At 40.9% G+C, this 21,304-nt stretch overlaps 1 protein-coding gene across 1 annotated transcript in view; it reads right to left on the bottom strand.

The window, feature by feature from the left end:
• PAN3 (PAN3 poly(A) specific ribonuclease subunit) overlaps positions 1-21,304 on the bottom strand; it is a 160,161-nt gene that overhangs the window by 112,986 nt on the left and 25,871 nt on the right. Inside the window, exon 5 of the mRNA XM_023762008.1 lies at positions 10,644-10,805. Coding sequence (XP_023617776.1) covers positions 10,644-10,805 — 162 coding nt within the window. The remainder of the gene's footprint in view (positions 1-10,643; positions 10,806-21,304) is intronic.

Here is a 21,304-nt window from a genome sequence, read left to right as displayed (position 1 = left end):
GTTGTCTTTTTCAATCGAGAGGGAGTCTCAAGCTCCCGACTGCTCTGAACTCCAGTTCCTGGCGAGTCTCTAGGGACCCAGACTCATACAGGGAGAAACTGGACTGTCTGGCATTGGTCGGAACTCGAGGGAGGCTTTCTCTCAGAGGTGCTTGCAGCGATTACCGGGACACTGAGACGCGGGGCCTCTTAGGGTAGGACTGAGGATCAGCCATAGCTGTTTGCTCTGCCCTGTTGATTCCCTGAGACCCCGCCCCACGCAAGCTGTGTGCAGAGGCTTTTGCATATGAAAGGCCTGGCCCTTTGCAATCTGAAAATTACCTAACAAACTGCAGCTGGGTCAGAGAGACCCAGAAATTCCAAAAGAAGGCCCAAGGCCCCACAGCAGCTTGCACTGCTTCACAGCTGGGCCTCATCTGGGCACCTTCAAACCCCAAACAAAGAAGGGGGGGGGGGGGGGAGACAGTAATTTGAACTTTAGAAAAATGAAAAACCTTGAATTCACATACAGATTGATCAGGCAGAGGGAGGAGTAAACATTCTAGGTAGAGACTGAGAAAAGATAAAAGTGAATTCACAATTAGGTGGAATAAAGTATTGCTGACATGGAGTCTCAAGTAACCTTCCACCAACCATCTGATTGGTGTTTGGGCTCAGATCATGGAAAAATACAAAATGAAGAAGCTTTATTACTTAACAACACTGTCAAGAAGTAATTAAAGTTACTACCAGGCTCACAAAATTGAAAAATATCAAGAATAGTTGGATAATGTTAAACTTAGAATTCTAAAAATTGAAGATCCTCTAACATTTCAAAATAAATCACCATCCTATGTTCTAAATCAGTTGTGATAATAAAACTAAGCAGTTTATAAGTCTCAGAAAACCTATGATCAATTTTTTAAAATATATGAAAATCTTAGAAGATAATGCCACAACTTGCATATATTACCTAATAAAAAAATTAAACAGCAACATTTAGAGACAAGCAAAATACCTGAAGGGGCCCTGGCCGGGTGGCTTGGTTGATTGGAGCATCGTCCCATTCACCAAAAGGTTGTGGGCTCGATTACTGGTCAAGGCACATACCTAGGTTGCGGGTTCAATCTGCCAGTCAGGGCATGTTCAGGAGGCAACCAATCAATGTTTCTCTCTCACATCTATGTTTCCTTTCTCAATAAAAATATACCCTCCAGTGAGGATTAAAAAAAATACCTTAAGAATACAAAAATAATAAAACAAACACATACCTAGTTTCAAATGGTTACAATTCCATGGAAAAAGACAAATAGGTAAGCAAACAGTATAAAAACACAATGCAATAAGTATTAAACAATACCAAGTATTGTGGAAACAGTAAAAAAAAAAATTTAGCAGGGTCCAAGATGGCAGCAAACAGGATGGCAGTAAGATAGAGAGTGTGAGTGAGTGAGTGAGCGAGCAAAAGGAGAGTGTGTGGATGTGTGGGACATGTATGTGTGAGTGAGGGCTAGTTATATTCCACAGGACTGTGGGGGACTGGTGTACCAGACTCCCCTAGCCAAGCAGCCTCTACTACCATTGAAATCTCTCCCGGGGCAGCTGGCCCTGCCGCAGAGACCACCTGTGGCTGGGAGCCCACCCTCACCTCCACCCGGGGAGACCTTGGACACCACCTGGGACCCTACAGCCACACCAGCCAGGGACCAACTGCCATGGCTGCCAACCCACGAACAAAGAGACTCCAGCCTCCCTGGCCACGGGCTCCTAAAAAAGTCTGTCCTGGGGAAGACAAAATGGTGGCCGAATAGGCGGACTGGTCGGGCACCTTCTCACGGAGCAGATAGAAGGAAAAGCTGAATCAAATAACATCCACCCTGAATTGGCGAAGTAAACACAGCTAGAGAGGCAATCCATGGACGGAAAAGTCAGAGCTAGCCTGGAAACTGGGAAACTGGTGGGATCGGGGAATCTGGGCTGGAGGGAGAAACACGTGCAGCCTGAACTGAGCTGAACCAACACCACGTCCCTTAGGGGCAAGTGTAACACTCAACTGTGGAAGGTGTCCACAGGGCTTCTGGCAGTGGGGGACTCTAGACCTAAGCCCACAGCCATAGGAGGCTGCGCCCAGGAAGGCAGCCTGAAGTTCTGCACCGGCTGTGCAGTGCCAGGGGGAGAGAAACGCACAGCAGCTTGGGTGCTCTGTCTTTATATTCTCCTTGCTTTTATTCGCTAAACCCAGGATCTTTCAATTACAAGCATTCTCCCTGGCTGCAATGCAGGAGAAGGTGGTTTTGTGGAAGCTGGGGAACAAATTAGGGAGAGGCAATCAGGAGGCCAGTTCTGGAAGAATCCAATCCCTCCAACCCTGAACAGACATTTTTCTCCTGGAGACCAGGTCGCTCCTAGCAGCGCAGCGACACCCAGCCTTGAGCTCAGCAAGGAAAGGAAGATTCAAAATATCCCCAGAGAGCCCTTGGGGGCTGGGTTGAGGGGCCATTTGGTCCCGGAAACTAATACAGAAACACCGCCACCTAAAGGCAGTGTCAGAAATAGATGCCTGTGTAAATATGACTGAAAGCAGGCAGACAAACAAAGCAGGCAGAGTGGTCCCTCCTGGCTGACACCAAGGCTGTGGCACCTGACACAAAGGAGCTGTGGATCACTGGGAGCTTCAACACGTTGCTATCTAGCAGGAAGCTGAGATGTGGCAGACAGAACAGTGGAGAGGGGTCTTAGACCAGCCCCCATGGGGCATTAAATACTCAGCTGAAGCAAATAAACTTCACTACTTCATTTTTTTAAAACTTTTACTTAAGAAACTAAAATTATTTTTCTTTATTTTATTTTTATTAGTAGTACTATTATTATGTTTTTAACCTTTTGTTGTTTTTGTTTTTTTGGATTAGTGTTCTACATTCTATTTTTATTTATTTTTTTAATCATTACTTTATCTCATTTTTTTCCTTTATGCCAACCACTTCTTCCTAACTTCATCCTTTTTCATCCTGTTTCTCTTCTCCTGTTCCTGCTTTAGTTTTTCTCTCTCTTTTCACTCCTTGCTAAAAATTGATCTTCTTTATCTGCTTTACTGACGCATTACTATTACATTAGTCTCTATTGCAGTGGTTCTCAACCTTCTGGCCCTTTAAATACAGTTCCTCATGTTGTGACCCAACCATAAAATTATTTTCGTTGCTACTTCATAACTGTAATGTTGCTACTGTTATGAATCGTAATGTAAATATCTGATATGCAGGATGGTCTTAGGTGACCCCTGTGAAAGGGTCGTTCGACCGCCAAAGGGGTCTCGACCCACAGGTTGAGAACCGCTGCTCTATTGGCTTACTTATATATCTAATTTCCTCTCCCATGCTGATGTTTCCTAACTCTCTCACCCTCTCCCTTCCTCTCTGAAATCAATAAAAATATATTTTTTAAAAAGAATATAAAGAGGAGCCCTAGCCAGTGTTGCTCAGTGGTTACAGTGTTGGCCAGTGCACCAGAAGGTCTTGGGTTCGATTCCCAGTTAGGGGCATGTGCCTGGGTTGCAGGTTTAATCCCCGGCCCCAGTTGGGATGTGTCCAGAAGGTAAACAATTGATGTTTTCTTTCTTTCTCTTTCTCTCTCTCTCTTCCTCTCTCTCAGAAAAAAAAAAAGGAAACAATATCCTCAGGTGAGGATTAACAAAAACATTTTTTTAAAAAAGGATGCATGGTGGGAAAGGTCAATGGGGGGGAGGGGGACATATGCAATACTTTCAACAAAAATTGTTTCAAAAAAATGTTTAAAAAGGATGCAAAGAGCAAAGTTTCCAAAATAAAAAGGTAGTCAGACATATTAAGTATTGAATAAAACTGCTGGATTTGCTAATTAAGGAGATCTCTGAGAAACTTTGAAAGCTGATTCAGCAAAATTTTGCGGGCACCAAACTGTAGGCACTGAAGGAATAAATGGGTGGTAAAGAAATCAGAGACTTCCGGTCAAGGTGGCAGTGTACATAAGCGTAGCACTCACATCCTCCCACATCAACATCAAAAATTACAATTTAACCACAGAACAACCATCATTCAAAACAGCCTGAAATCTGGCTGAATGGGAGTCCTACAACTAGAGAATTAAAGAAGAAAGCACAATGAGACTGGTAGGAGGAACAGATGTACAAAATGGTCTGGCCCTACACCCACGTGTGGCATTTTTTTAACTGGGAGGAATATCTTGGCTGTGGAAGCCACCCATGAGGAGTAAGGGGTCCCAGCCCTACACTAGACCTCTCAGCCCAGTGTTCCAGTACTAGAAAGCGAAGTCCCTGTAACTTTGGGCTGTGAAAATCAGCACGGATTATGGCTGAGTGACACAGAGTCTGCTGGAGTCCCAGGCAGTTCCTCTTAAAGGGCCAGTGCATGGACTTAATCACACTCATTCCCTCTGAGCTCCAACACTGGGGCAGCAGCTTGGAAGGATCCAGGGATACACAGGAAGGAACTAAATTGACTGGTATCAGGGCAAGAACTAGGGGGCAGCTTTCTCCCAGACAAAAATGTTAGCAGAGGTCATTGTTCTGAGGCTGAGACCTCCCCCATCACAGAGCCAACAGACGGGCACCATATTTGAGTTTCCATCAACCTGGCTCAGACTATTCCCCTGGCCCTCGTGACACCCTGAAACCCAGCTGGACCCAATTTGGTGCCAGACCCAAACTGTTTGCAGAGTTCCTTCTATATGAATAGTATGTCCTGGCTCAGGCTTCAAACTTTTCTAAAATCTCTCAAAGAAGCAGTAGCTGGCCTCAGTGTGTCCCATGCCTTTCAAAATAAGATGCCCCAGGCCCGAAACTAGCAAAAGCCTGCCTTGCTTCACAGCTTGGCCTCTCCTGGGCACCTCCAAACCCAACACAAGTAGCAGCCATCTTCAGATAGCTCTGTAGCTCATGTCAGACACAGGCAGTAGCTGACTTTGCAACTCCAAGGAGGCCCCAGAGCCAGTGCACCCAGTGGTCAGCTTCAGACCATGCCACATTCACAAGTGACACACTCAAGGGGCTGATTCAGAGAGCACCAAAGCCACACTGAAGCAAGTCCTGCTCCACAGGGGTGTCTCCTGCATAGCAGCTCTTCCCCTGTAGTTGCAGCTGGTCCTCACAGCCAACTGGCCTGGGGTCAACCCCTTCTAGTGATGTGAACAGTAAGCAAGGCTCAACTACATCAGGAGAGTGCACACAGCCCACACAGGGACGCACCTGGAGTGCCCAGTTCAGATGCCTGGGGTGGCTGAGCCACTGGACTCTACAGGACACCTACTACATAAGGTCACTATACCAATGCCAGGAAACATACCGGCTCTACCTCATACAGAGAAACAAACACAGGGAAGTAGCCAAAATATGAAGACAAAGAAACATGTCACAAATGAAAGAACAGAAGAAATCTCCAGAAAAAGAACTAAATGAAATGGAAACAAGCAAACTACCAGACACAGAGTTCAAAACAATGGTTATAAGGATGCTCAAGTGACTTAAGATCTTTAAGTAACTTAGTAAGAACTTCAAGGAACTTATAAAGAACATCAATGACATAAAAAAGGACCAGTCAGAAATGAAATATACACTAACTGAAATGGAGAATAATTTATAGGGAATCAACAGGAGAGCAGAGGATGCCAACAATCAAATCAGCAATTTGGAACACGAGGAAGCAAAAAACATCCAATCAAAAGAGCAAAAAGAAAAAAGAATCCAAAAATATGAAGATAGAATAAGGAGCCTCTGGGACAACTTCAAGCATACCAATATTCACATCATAGGAGTGCCAGTAGGAGAAGAGAGGGGGCAAGAAATTGAAAACCTATTTGAAAAAATGACAGAAAACTTCCCTTATATGGAGAAAGAAATACATACATGTCCAGGAAGTGCAGAGAGTCCCAAACAAGAGGCACCCAAAGAGGCTCACACCAAGACACATAATTAAAATGCCGAGGATTAAAGACAAAAAGAAAATCTTAAAGGAACAAGAGGAAAGCAGTTAGTTACCTACAAGGGAGGGCCCATATGACTATAAGCTGATTTCTCAACAGAAACTTTGCAGGTGAGAAAGGAGTGTCAAGAAATATTCAAAGTGAGCTCGGCCAGTGTGACTCAGTGATTGAGCATCAACCCATGCAGCAAGAGGTCACTGTTCAATTCCCAGTCAGGGCACATGCCTGGGTTTTGGGCTCGATCCCTGGTGAGGGCCATGCAGGAGGTAGCCTATCAATGTTTCTCTCATCAATGTTTCTATCTCTCTCACTCTCTCCTCTCCTATTTCTATAAAAATCAATAAAACATATTTTATAAAAAAACAAACCAAAAAAATATTCAAAGTGATGAAAAGCAAGGACCTACAACCAAGATTATTCTACCTAGCAAAGCTTTCATTTAGAATTGAAGATCAGATAGGGACAAAAAAAAAAAAGCTAAAGGAGTTCATCACCACCAAACCAGTATTACATGAAATGTTAAAGGTCTTCCTTAAGAAGAAGAAGAGAGAGAAAGAAAAAAAGATAAAAAATATGAACAATAAAATGGCAATAAATACAAATCTATCAACAATTGAATTTAAAAATCAAAATAAGCAAGGAATCTAATGAACAAAATAAACTGATGAATAAAATAGAACCAGAGGCATGGAAACATGGAACAGACTGAAGAATCTCAGAGGGAAGAGATTAACCAAAAAACTTACATGCATACATGCATAACCCATGGACACAGACAATAGGGTGGTGAAGGCCTGGGGTGGAACGGGATCCAGGTGGAGATGGGCAATAGTGGGGGAAACAGGAGGACATCTATAATACTCTCAACAATACAGATTTAAAAAATAATAAAATGATAAAAATAATTTTGGGAGAAAAAAATCAGAGAAAAGATTGAATCTATTCAAAGGGTCCCCACATAGAAAATTCACAAACATAGTAAAAGAGACCAGATTGGCATTATCAATATTTCAAACAGCCATATGAAAACTAAATTTCATTTCCACCAAGCTACAAAAGACTAAGAGAAAAATATTAAGTTCCTTTTATTCTCTAATTAGCCTATTACAGGTTGCAAATGTATGCTCGGTAGACAGGTTCTTTCATATTATGAGATTCTTGGTAGAAAATAAATTAAAAGATTATTAAGCACTAAAAGATTGGGAATCATAGCTCTTGAAAGATATCCAGCACTAAATAGAGTATATGCAATTATGAGTAATACAGGTAGAAACCTTCAGCAAAAGGCTTTTTTGTTATTGTTGCCATTTTAAGGTTTTTGTTGGTTGGCTGGTTTTCTTTTGTTTTCAGCAGCAACAGCAACAACAACAAAAACTACTAAAGATGTTAGTAAGATCAAGATATCAATGTAAGGAAATGTTTAAAGTTCTAGTTAAAGATCACTGAAAAAAAGATGCCTCAGAAGAAAAAAAAAGCTGACCTTACAAACGTTGTAGTCACGCATGAGTCAAGTCCATGTCTGGAAAACTATGTATGCATAGTTCAGTCAATGAGTTAGATAAATAAACCAATTAAAGTTCTAATACAACTAGAGCTATATCACACAGAAACGTAGAATTTTAAGTCTGACAAACATGGGTTCAAATTTCTACTCTTCTACTAACTACTGCTTAGCCTTAATGTTACTTAGCTTCTCTGACAATACTTCATTTAACAATAACTTTTGTCCCATAAACTACTCGGAAGACCAAGAGAGATAATATATGTAAAAAAATTAGTACAGTGCCTGGCACTAAGTAACCATTTAATAAACAAAGCTATAATTACTAAAATAAAATATAGACAAATATCTCTCTGATTTTAGGATTGAGAAGACCTAAGTTTTAAATGAAAAGGAAACAAATGAAACAGGAAAGATTAATATATCTGGCTAAACAATCCCTTTAAAATTTATGTGAAAAATATACAATATTGAAAAGTAAACATCACACAAAACTAAAGAAATATTGGTATAGAATATATTTATATAAATTATTTTTCTTATACAACAAGAAGATAAAAATCCTAAGAGTAAAAAATTATGTATTGACATACTCTTTGCTCTGCATAAACAACACCAAGTACCCAATTTAGGGAATCCACAAAAATAGTAATGGAGACCAAACCAGATGGGTATTTTCAGTACTTCAACGTAAGACTCACAGTGTGAGGTATTACTGCCCCTCCAATATTTATACCCTTAAAGGAAAAGGACTATTTGCAGCATAATAGTAGTATATGAAATATAAGTCAGATAACACCAATTCAATCTTCCTCACACTGAAAGCAAATCTATTACTAGATGTTTTAATTAAAAATAAAGCATAATTCTATCATATATTCTTATCCTAACAATAATTTTTCAAGTTGTGCTAAAAAGATGTATCTGAAAACTGCCACTGGGATAAGGGGGACAGGGGCAGTTGTGTGAAGTTGAATGGCTATGCCTCTGTATTTACCAGTGTTTCACTCCACAACCTACAAGCAGTTTCAGTTCCACTTATATCTATTCTTATACAGTTCATGTTCAATTTATTTTCAGACTTTCTTTTTAAACCTGAATAAGCCTGGCCAGTGTGGCTCTGTGGTTGAGCATCAACCTATGAACCGGGAGGTCACAGTTCATTTCCCAGTTCAGGGCACATGGCTGGGTTGCAGGCTTGATCCCCAGTGGATACAATACTGAATAATAAAGGTAGAAACCTTCAGCAAAAGGCTTGTTTTCAGCAGCAACAAAAAAATTACTAAAGATGTTAGTAAGATTAAGATATCACCATCACTGATGTTTCTCATCACGGATGTTGCTATCTCTCTCTGCCTCTCAGAAATCAATAAAATATTTTTTAACTGAAAAATAATTGTAACAATCCACATCAAATCTCTCTCCTCTGATCTCAGACAAAAATTCAGTAAACTCTACTGCTACCCAGAATTGACATATCCAAAACTTTACACTTAAATTTAAGTATATGGACCTAGCCGGTTTGGCTCAGTGGATAGAGCATTGGCCTGTGGACTGAAGGGTCCGTGGTTCAATTCTGGTCAAGGGCATATGCCAGGATTGCAGATTGGCTCCCCAGTAGAGGGCATGTATGAGGCAGCCAATCAATGATTCTCTCTCATCATTGATGTTTCTATCTCTCTCTCCCTCTCTCTTCCTCTCTGAAATCAATAAAAATATATTTAAAAAATAAATAAATAAATAAATAAATTTAAGTATATGATTATGTGGACCCCCCCCACACACACACACCACTATATCTTTATATTTATTACCAAACTTCAGTCGGGCAAATACCACCACATTTTGCAATATTTAAAATAACTTCTTTATTCTGTGTCCAAAGCAACATGGGTATTGCTAAGATAGTAATATTAAACAGACCAAAATATTGTGAAATCCCTTCATAATACAAGTTTATTGACAGAAATAAAACCAAGTTGTTAGCTTTGTTTTATCTTTTCGGTATATGGTACGTGTATGTGAATTACAGGCTTTTGGCTAGCAATATATTAAAAATACAAATTTACTCAGAGAGGAAAGATACTCTATCAGAGGTCCTCAAACTTTTTAAACAGGGGGCCAGTTCACTGTCCCTCAGACATTCCACACATGCGCACTGCGGGCCCGGGACGAGTCTGCTGCTAAGCAGGACAGGCAGCAGCGGCAAAAACACCCGGCGGGCTGGATAAATGTTTTCGGCGGGCCACATGTGGCCCGCAGGCCGTAGTTTAAGGACCCCTGCGTCTACTTCCAGCTAAACTAAAATTCTGATTAATAGAACTATATTATATAATTACCAATTTTTAAAAATAAGACTATAATAATTATAATCCAAATTGAAAGTGAATATAATTCAATTATTTTGTATGTACTTCAGAATTTCATACCAAAGCTAGCCTTTGAGTTATAAAAATTCATTTTCATTATTCAGCACTCATAAGGCAGAGTCAAAGACTGAAATGTATCTATCATAACTCTAGGTCAACATACTACTGAAGGTGGTTTTAGAGCAAACACTTGACAAGTTTGTTCACATACAATTTTTATTTCCTAATAAAAAATGTACAAAAAAACCCCCACGAAGCTTCCTGTTGTTCAAATTCCAAATAAATAAGATTTTCTATAATGAATTTTATAATATGATTTTTCAATGTATTAAAAATAATTAAACTTGCCCTGCCTGGTATGGCTCAGTTGGTTGGAATGTCGTCCCATACACCAAAAAGTGGTGGATTCAATTCCCAGTCAGGGCATATAACCAGGCTACGGGTTCGATCCCCAGGCGGGGCTCATGTGAGAGGCAAACCATCGGTCGGTCTCTCTCTCTCTCTCTCTCTCTCTCTCTCTCTCTTCTCTCTCAAATCAATAAATAATAAGATTTTAGCTCTTATTAACTGTTAACAAGATCCAAAAAGAAAAAATTAAATTTAATAAAAGAATAGGAAAATATACAAGCAGAGAAAGCTAAAAAAAAAAAACACCAAACAAAATCATTTTGTTGGTTAATGGGCCACTAGCCTCACTTTTGTTAAAAAAAAATCACCTATGTATATCATCTAAGCCACCCAATCTCAAACCCATCACCCCACAGACACAGAAAGCAGCCAAAATATTCACTTTCAAAAAATGTCTAGTAAAATTATTTTTACCTGTAAATTGTTTTCTGTGAGTCTGTTCCACCAAACCATATTGATGGGTACTCCTGATTTACACCTGTCAGCAAGGCAGCCAATAGGGTTCTTTGCTTTTCGTGCCTTTGATCCCATCGGAACTAGCCTCTCCTCCAGCATCCCCAGGCGATACTTCCTTGGCTAGGAAAAAGAAGGAAAGAAACCAGGCCACTCCTAACATCCCCCACACTAATCTAAACTAGCATAACTAACAGAGAAGATACCAGGAATGGTGGAATAGAAAACAAAATTTCTAAGACACTCCCTCTAATTTCCTTTTCACCACCCAGCATTTCCCACCCCCACCCCCAATACACAACTTCAAAATAACCCACAGTCCTAACAGGCTGAACAGCAATATTATATAAAGCAACAGATGTTTTAGAGACATACATTATAATCTAAGTTGGTAAGACTTTAATGAATAGAAATTAACGTATCAGCAAAACGCTTCACAAAATTTTTTCCACTGGCACTTACCTATTCTCATTGCAATATGAAGAAATGGCTTCAAGGGTACAAAATACAAGTAAAAAATTGTCTCCAAATTATACCTTTTTCAGCTCCCCATATCACTGCCTCAATACCTACTGAGAATTACCCCACTTAAAAGAAGCTAAAGCCCAAAGAATAGAGTTTTTAAAAAAATTTTTAAAACTCTTTGCACATTAGACCAGAGTACAAGTCATTCTATCTGAAGTGGGCATTCAATTTAAAATACTCAATGAAAAGAAGTAATCTCAGACTTTAAATAAAAATACACAAATATCAATGGTCTTATAAATCTCAGTAATTTGAATAGACCGATGCTAAATAAACTGTCCAATAAAAGGATGAATTCACTGGCTAACAATGTATATAATAAAGTTAGTAAACAATCTTAGTGACTGGCAGGGTTTTTTATTATGTGAAAGTTAATTACAATTTCCACCATCTTACTTCTCTTAATTATATCAAATTTGTACTAAATTGAATCTTAAAGGGAATTTGTATATATATTTTTCCTTTAAGGAATAATGACACATTCTTGAGAAGGTATCTAATTTAAGACCTGAAATTTTAAAATCTATGTTTACTCATTGTTCTGTCATAAGACTGCTAAAGCAAATAATTAAATTAACTTTCTTCATAAAAGGTGTCATAACCAGACAAATATATAAAAAATATTTATTCCAGAATAAAAACAATCTGAAGAAAACACTTGATTCCTAAATTTCAAAATGATCTTGTAAATTATGCCAATGGAAATAATTCTATGCAACTTAGATTCTCCGCTCCATGAAAGGCCCTCCACTATGCTATCTTTGGTTTAAGGAGGAAAAAAAAATTTTTAACTTGCATAAGAAAGGCAACTGTACTACCTACATACCCAATAATTATAGCAGTGGATAAAGTTTCATGAAGGTAAAATATTTCCACCTCTATGCAATCATGAACCAATTCAATTACCCTCTATGTCTACATCAGAAGCAACTTTTGTAGATGAGAAAATGTAGCTTTCGGAACCATATTACAAATGAAAATTTTAAAGCGAGTTATTTCTAGTAACTAGAGTTCACAACTATAAAGATTTTATATACAGCAAAAATAATATAATCTTAATTAAGCCTTCACTAATTTAAAATTTACATTTTAGAAAATGTCTGGGCTAAGAATTATCCTATTAGAAAAGTTCAACATATCAAAGAATATTTATTTAACCTATCAAATAGGACTTATACAAGGACACCTAAATTCCAGTCATATATTTGAAAGCAAGAAAATTATTGCTTTAAATGTTCTTCTGTTAAGATCCTTTACAAATTCAGACTTGCTTTTGACCCGAAAATAATTATAATTAGTGAAATTTATTTTTTTACAGTAAGGCATAGCAACATAGAAAAGGGGTTAATCCAATGTGTCATTCTCCCTCCCTAACAGTTCTCATTATATGTTTTTTATTTTTCCAAAGAGGAATTCATCACTTCTCCACTTCTTTACCATTCCCCACCCCCCCAAAACCTATAATTAGCCTAAGGATTTTTCCTTTTAGGTAAAAGAGATCTCCAAACATGTGCCATTACAGATTTAAGTTTCTTCAATAAATAGCCAGCAATTAAAGTTTCATCTAATGTGATACTGAGTGATATGGCCTAGATGATATTTTTTTAGAATAGCATCTAAAATACCATTATAAGCAACAGAAGACAAAATGACATCTGAAAAGAGAGGACAGCAACAGAAAGTATGATGGAGAGGCAAAAAGATTAAATATAAAAGTCTCATTGCCTAGGAAGTAAATTACAGTAAAATCTCATTTGTAAACTAATTTCCAAATTATTTGAACTATTATTAATGCCTTGGAGGAAAAAAAAAAGTGTTTTCAACTAATCATTTAAGAGCCTAATTTGTATTAGGAACAGTTCTAAGTACTTGGAATACAATAATGAATAAAGCACTCACATTTCCCTCAAAAAGAGGACATAATCTATTAGGTAACAAAATCATGCAAACAGAACATATTCACTGTGATAAAATAAGTGCATATATCATCAAGGTACCAACAGTTCAGAAACAAAGGCTTCAACGAGAAAGTGAAGGCCTGAGCAATTTTGAAGGAATACTAAATGTGCCCAGATAGATAGATAGATAGATAGATAGATAGATAGAGCTGTATTATAAGCTTCGAAAAATGTGTAGGTAGAAGCATAAAGGCACCGTGGTGTTAAGGGAAAACTGTTACCGTAAGTACTGAGTCTACCATTAGTAGAGGGACAACCTTAAGAGCAAAAGATGAGGTTTGAAAGCAATAAAAACAAACAAACATGAACTGTTTTATATCCTATGGCAAGGAGTTTGGACTTCATTCCATGGACAACGAAGAACTCTCGAAAACTTAACAATGAGAAGTAAACTGGAAGCAGGTAGACAAACTGCTGCACTCTGGCAGCAATCCAAGTGAGAGTTTCCCAACCTCAGCAGTAGACTTTGGGTAATTCTTTGTTGTACAGGTCCTGTATTGTAAGATGTCTAGCAACATCCCTGGCCTCTACCCACTACGCCAGTAGTACAACAGCACCAGTTTTGACAACCAAAAATATCTTCAATGTCCCCTTGAAGAAGGGGGTCAAACTGCCCCCATTTGAGCCCTGGCCAGTTGCCGGAAGCCGGTCCATCCTTGCTGGTTGACACAGTCGCTGCAGGAAAGAAACATCTGCACAGCATATGTTTCAAGGGACCTGGCATATATAGCATATTGTTCTTAATATGTTTGCTCTCCTTAGTGCCATGTGTTTTAACCAAGGTCACCTCTCCGAGAAAGGTTGTTTCCCCAGGTGGGGATTTTTCCCTGAGGTTAGGGAGGAGATACAACCCCTTAATTAAGTGCCAGGCGGGTAGTTAAGCTACATAATCTTTACTCCCTGGAATGTAGATAAGAAACGCCCTAACCTTTGTAATAGAAATTGACAGGATTAAAATTGGCTGGTATAAATACGGATGTAACAAGACAATAAACATCAGATCCTCATCAGATCCTGATCAGATCCTAACCAGGACTTGGCTGGAGATCCTATACAGAACCTAGACTCAGAACCTAGACACAGAACCTAGACACAGAACCTAGAAACAGAACCTAGCGAGAGAACCTGGCTGAAGAACCTAGACACAGAACCTAGAGACAGAATCCAGAGACAGAACCTAGGGAGAGAACATGGCAAAAGATCCTGGACAGAACCTGGCTACAGAACTTGGCTGGAGAACCTGGAGAACCTGGCTAAAGAACCTGGCGACCGAACCTGTCTGGAGAACCTAGCGAGAGAACATGGCAAGAGAACCTGACCAGAACTTTGCTGGAGATCCTGACCAGAACTTGGCTGGAGTTCCTGGCTAGAGATCCTGGCTAGGCTGCTGATCAACTGAAGGCTGTCTCCGTATCATCCCTTCTTCGCCGACTCCGTCCACACCTTTGGGGATCCCTGGACCTGCTGGGGTTGGACCCCAGCAGCCAGTGTGGCTAGATTCGCTGAGGGTCTTCTCATGCACCAAAAGATCACAGGTTGGATTCCCGGTCAGAGCACATGCCCAGGTTGTGGGTTTGATTCCCTGGTCCAGGTACGTGTGGGAGGCAACTAATCAATGTTTCTCTTTCACATCGATGTTTTTCTCTTCCTCTCCCTTCCTCTCTCTCTAAAATCAATAAAAACATATTTAATTAAAAAAAAATGTCCCCATTTGAGAACCCTAGTCTTAGTAAAGGATGTGAACTAAGGATATCGAAATGGCCTGGCTGAAGATGGATCTGCTAGGTTAAAAACAGCTATTGGGGATGAGGGAAATGGAGAAGCCAAATGGAAGATGAGAAAATAAAAAGGGCAAACAAAATTTGATGGGAAATGTTTGTTTACCCCTAAAGTTGATGGGAAATGTTTGTTTACCCCTAAAGTTAATCCTCTCAAGTTTTCTGAGTTCTATAAGGTCCAAACACTTCCTCCGGAACCAATAAAAGTAACCACTCCTGTTCCCTTTCTATTAACTTGCAGCAATCCTTTCCTTGACCAATCTTGAGAATTTGATGGTCAAATAAATTAATAAGTTCCCATGTTGATCCTCCCTTCTTCATAGCCTTGCCAGTCTAGCCTACTGGTTATTATGGAGGAGAAGCATTCTAAAATGCTATGTCCTATTAGTAAATAACCAGCTTTTCTTTTCCACCTTCTAGTAAGTCAATATTGTACACCAAAATTCGCAATCTCTTTTTGTTCATCTGGCAAAATATCCAGCAGAGCCTGTAACTGGCCTTCTCTTCTCCTCCCCCTACTCCTTCCTTCTTTCTTTCTTTCTTTCTTTCTTTCTTTCTTTCTTTCTTCTTTCTTTCTTTCTCTTTCTCTCTTTCTGTCTCTCTCTGTCTCTCTCTGTCTCTCTCTCTCATATATATATACAAATCTCAAGATTCACTACAAAAGTGACTTTTATCCTTCTTCACAAACTCTAAATAAACAGCATAAATAAGATAGCTGAAAATAGTGTTGCCCTTCTTATTGGATGTTTAAAAAATAACTCAGGGCTTGAACAAAAGTTTTCAAGGATAAGAAAGTTTGATTATGTATTCTAGATTAGCACTCCTCAAACTGTAATGAACATATGAATTGTCTAGGGATCTTGTTAAAATAAAGGTTCTAATTCAGTAGGCCAATTGTGAAGCCCGAGATTCTACATTTACAAAAAAGCTTCCGAGACTGCTAGTGCTACTGGTCTGGTGACCACACGCTGAGAAGTAAAGTTCTAGAGCATGTCAAAGAAAAGACCTGGATAAGGAACAACTAGTGGTGCAAACAGAAACTGGAGTCACCCCCTACCCCCAGATAAAAAGGAATAGGAGTTCAATAGTGTAACAGCCCAACTCCTTTAAGCCTGACCAAGATACTTAGAACCTTCACTACTCATAGTCCCCAAAGCCCTGGCTCTTCAAAAATCTTTGCCCTAATCCAAAAAAGCCCATTCCAATGGTTTAAGACTAAGGGAAGTCAACTCTCATTCCTAACTAGACTATGTCAAAGAACAGTAAAAGCTAATTTTAAAAACTGTTTTAATTCCACACACATATTTTTTTCATTCATTCATCCATTCATTCATTCACTCAACATTTCAGCATAAGGTTCTTTGCCCTTCCTAGAAAAACAATGATAAGCTCTATTCTCTTCCCCTAAAAATTCACAGTCTAGCAAAAGTAAAGTCTATAAATACCACTGCTAACATAGAAAATGTAGTTAAAGCTACCAAGTAACAGACCAATTTCCAATGCACAACTTTTTTGGTAAAATTTCAAAACAGCCTCATCTCCAGAAGGCTTCAGATCATCAACCATATGTTACTACGTATGATATAATCACCCTATATAATAAAAGCCTAATATGCTAAGTGTCCAGTTGTCCGGTCAACCAATCCAAGTGTGATATGCTAAAACCACTCAACCACTCATTATGACATGCACTGACCACAAGGGGGCAGACAGTCGATCGGTTGACCAGTCGCTATGATGTGCACCGACCATCAGGGGGCACACAGTGGACCAGTCGACCAGTCACTATACGTGCACTGACCACCAGGGGGCAGACGCTCCAACCGGTAGGTTAGGTTGCTGCTGGGGTCCGGCTGATCGGGACTGAGCAAGACAGGCCAGACATGCCCTGGAGCCCTCCCACAGTCCCTCCCCGGAAGACCAACCTCCCACATCCCTCCCTGGCTCCCCTGTACCCTCTCGCAATCTGGGACTCCTTGGAGGATGTTGGACAGCCGGTTTCGGCCTGATCCCACAGGCCAGGCCAAGGGACCCCACTGGTGCACAAATTCGTGCACTCGTGGATGGGGGGGGTTCCTCAGCCCAGCCCAGGAGCCCTCGGGGATGTCCGACTGCCGCAGAGGCAGGAGAGGCTCCCGCCTCCACCACTGCTGTGCTCACCAGCCATGAGCCCAGCTCAGGGCTTTTTGCTGAGCGGTGCTCCCCCTGTGGGAGTGCACTGACCACCAGGAGGCAGCCCCTGCATTGACCGTCTGCCCTTAGTGGTCAGTGCGAATCATAGCGACCAGTCGTTCCTCCGGTCAGTCGATTTGCATATTAGCCTTTTAGTATATAGGATGAGAGAAATCAAATTGTTACCGATGACAAAAAGTTTCCAATGCCCTGAATTTTGAGAAATCCTTTTGAACAGCAAAAATACAGTAACTGTGCTTTCACTATTTGTACTCTGAAACAATGAATGATGACTTAAAGTTGCTATGGATAACACTTTAAAATAATTTGCATTTTATTAATCATAACATCTTCACATACTTAGAAAATAGTACCCATGTATGAAATATTATCTCCCTTCAGATAATGCTCAATAAATATATTAATTCATTACCTTTTGCAGTAACAACTCGTCAACCTACTTCCTGCCATTCCTGAAGGTCCACTAGTATTAGGAACCTCTGACCTATAACTTACTATATATTTATTTGAAAGTAAACTTGCATTTCTTTCACAATCTCTTCTGGCTCACAATGGCCTTCCCTCAATTAAATAAATATCTTGATATTTTATAGTATTTGTAATGATAAAAAGTAAATATAAGATTATAATTCCATTAGTCATCAGTGATCAATGTAAACTCACTGGGGAAAAATAAACCCCAAACTGATTCAAATCATTTAAATGTTTTAAATCAAGTAAATTAATTTCCAGGGGTAAAAAACTTTAAAAATAAAAAAACAAAACAAGTCAACCTCAAAGATTATGTTGTATTTTGTCTTGTCATTCATTATTATTTTTTTAATATATTTTATTGATTTTTTACAGAGAGGAAGGGAAAGGGACAGAGAGTCAGAAACATCGATGGAGAGAAACATGGATTAGCTGCCTCCTGCACACCCCCTACTGGGGATGCGCCCGCAACCAAGGTACATGCCCTTGACCGGAATCGAACCCGGGACCCTTCAGTCCCCAGGCCGACACTCTATCCACTGAGCCAAACCGATCAGGGCCATTCATTATTATTAACTGTGGGCCTTTCATGACATTATATTAAGTGTCTTACATTTTAATTATTTAAATAAAGACAATAATAGGATGGGATGGGTGGGTGAATAGACCTACAAAAAGTAGTTCTAATGGAAAAACAGACTGTCACAGTTAAAGATCCACAGACAGGTAAATATCTGTAAATGAAAAGATCTTTTAATTTGTGGAGTTAATACACAAATCACATATAGGATGAGATACAAATACACAAATCACATATAGGATGAGAGAATGAAAAAAGAGGATGCTACTAAGTAAAAACTGATATAAATTATATCAAATATAGCAGAACAGGATATACATATTCACACAAACATATTTTTAAGCTCTACTATGAGCCAGATCCTGGGAAGAGTCCTTCTCAAATAAGACACCATGAGATAAGTCAGTTCCTTTTGACTCCCCTTCCCTTATCCTAACAAAGAGCTTTAAAATCAAGTACAGAAAAAATGAACATGATATTTCAGAAATGTTTGTCCCCTAATCCCAAAGAATTTAGCTTGTTATGGAAACCTTAAAAATTTACAAAAGTGAAAATCTGTTATCCCACTATTAGAAATACAGTGGGGCCTTGACTTACGAGTTTAATTAAAGTTCCGAGACTGAGCTTGTTAAGGAGCTCGTTAAGGAGCTCATTAACTCAAATTACTCTGTCAATTCAAAGCAAAAAATCGGCGGAGAGATAGCTGGTATCTCAAAAAACTCGTTAGTCGGGACACTTGTAAGTCAAGGCCCCACTGTAAAATGCAAATGACTTGGTAAAGCTGCCTATTGATAGAAATAGCGTCCTAAAGCACAACTAAAACAAGGAAAGTAAATGGCAGGCACCTGAGCCTATTTTACTTAAAAGGGTGGAGAGGAGAAGAAGAATAGAATAATGACTAGATGACTGAAAAAGAGAGCAGAAAAGGGCCAAGAAAGATACAAAAGGAGAAACCAAGAATGCCAGACATTAATTTTGAAACTTTGCCTAGGATTTGTCTCAATTATCTGGGGTTGCCCTGCATAAAAACTCAGAGCTTAGCAAGAACAGTTACCAAACTGTCATGCTGAATCACTTCAGTTAAAGAATATGTATAGGCCTTGGCTGAGTAGCTGAGTTGGTTAGAGCATCATCCTGATAAAATGCCAAGGTTGTGGGTTTGATCCCCAGTCAGGGCAAATACAAGAATCAACCAATGAATGCATAAAGAAGTAAAACAACAAACTGATGTTTTTCTTTCTGTTTCTCTGAGACAGATAAGAGAAAGAGACCTTATCTGCCTCACTATTAAGGTCTCCACGTGTATTGCTCTAATACAGGATGTATCCAAAAAACTGTATATACAATTTTAACAGCTGATAGCTCAATTTTGAAAATGAAATATATTTCAATAACACTGTCTTTATAATTATTCAAACAGTATGTATACATTTTTGGGACACCCTATATATTAACTCCCATTTTTAACAAAACTTCATCTCCAGTGTGTTGAACCTTAACTCCCCATCAGTTTATAGCCATAATTCAATTTTTCTACTACCACCCTTGGCCAACTATAATTATACACATCTACACTAATAAAAGAGAAACATGGTAATTAGCGTACAACCGCTACCCTTTTCATTGGCTAATCAGTGAGTATATGCAAATTAACTGTCAGCCAAGATGGCGGCCAGCAGCCAGGCAGCTGGAAGCGAGCATGAGGCTTGCTTGCTGCAGACTCCAACGTTCCCCGCCTCACTTGCCGGCCTCTGAGCTACAAATCTAAGCAACTATGTACTATGTTGCAAATAAGAAGATAAACAAAACTCCAGAAACCAGCTGGACTGAAAGCCAGGCGGACCGAAACTTTTTATCGATGTTTTCAGCAGCGAGGCCTCAGAGCTAAAGCTGGCCCAGAATAAAAAAAAAAAGAAAACAAGGAGCGGTTGGAAGCTTCAGTCACTCGCTTCTGGAAAACAGCCCTCAGCCCCTCACCCAGACTGGCCAGGCACCCCAGTGGGGACCCCCACCCTGATCCAGGACACCCTTCAGGGCAAACCAGCCGGCTCCCACCCGTGCACCAGGCCTCTATTCTATATAGTAAAAGGGTAATATGCCTACCAGCACCGGGATCAGCGGAGCAGTGAGGCTCCCGGCACCGGGATCAGCGTGACAGGGGGCAGCGCCCAAACCCCCTGATCGCCCTGCGGCTCTGTGTGTTACAGGGGTCGGGGCCACAACCTCCCTATCTGCCCTGCTCTGTGCCTGATAGGGGGGAGCTCCCCAATCCCGATTGCCCTGCGGCTCTGTGTTTGACAGGGTGCGGCGCCCCAACCCCCCCCCCCCCCCCCACGGGCCCTGCTCTGTGTGTGACAGGGTAGAGCCCTAACCTCTCCATCGACCCTGCCCCGAGTGTGACAGTGGCGGCGCCCCAACCCCCTGATCGGCCCTGCTCTGTGGGTGATAGAGGGTAGCGCCCCAACCCCCCTCCACGGGCCTTGCTCTGTGTGTGACAGGGTAGAGCCATAACCTCCCCATTGGCCCTGCCCTGAGTGTGACAGGGTGCAGCACCCCAACCCCCTTATCCGCCCTGCTCTGTGTGTGACAGGGGGCAGCGCCCCAACTCCCCAATCGGCCCTGCTCTGAGCCTGACCAGGGGCTGCACCTGGGGATTGGGCCTGTCCTCTGCCACCCAGGAGCAGGCCTAAGCCAGCAGGTCGTTATCTCCCGAGGGGTCCCAGACTGCGAGAGGGCACAGGCCGGGCTGGGGGACCCCCCTCCCCCGAGTGCACAAATTTTTGTGCACCGGGCCTCTAGTGCTATATAATAAAGCGGTGATATGCAAATTGACCATCACTCCAACACACAAGATGGCTGCCCCCATGTGGACACAAGATGACCAGCAGGGGAGGGACCAGGCCTGCAAGGGAGGGCAGTTGGGGGCGACCAGGCCTGCAGGGGAGGACAGCTGGGGGGAACCCAGGCCTGCAGGGAAGGGCAGTTGGAGGCAACCAGGCCTGCAGGGGAGGGCAGTTGGGGGTGACCAGGCCTGCAGGGGAGGGCAGTTAGGGGCGACCAGGCTGGCAAGGAAGGGCAGTTAGGGGTGACCGGGCCAGCAGGGGAGGGCAGTTGGGG

The sequence above is a fragment of the Myotis lucifugus genome, unplaced genomic scaffold (assembly GCF_000147115.1).
Source record: "Myotis lucifugus unplaced genomic scaffold, Myoluc2.0 scaffold_227, whole genome shotgun sequence".
NCBI lineage: Eukaryota > Metazoa > Chordata > Mammalia > Chiroptera > Vespertilionidae > Myotis > Myotis lucifugus.
This window is presented reverse-complemented; position numbering and strand designations above follow the sequence as displayed.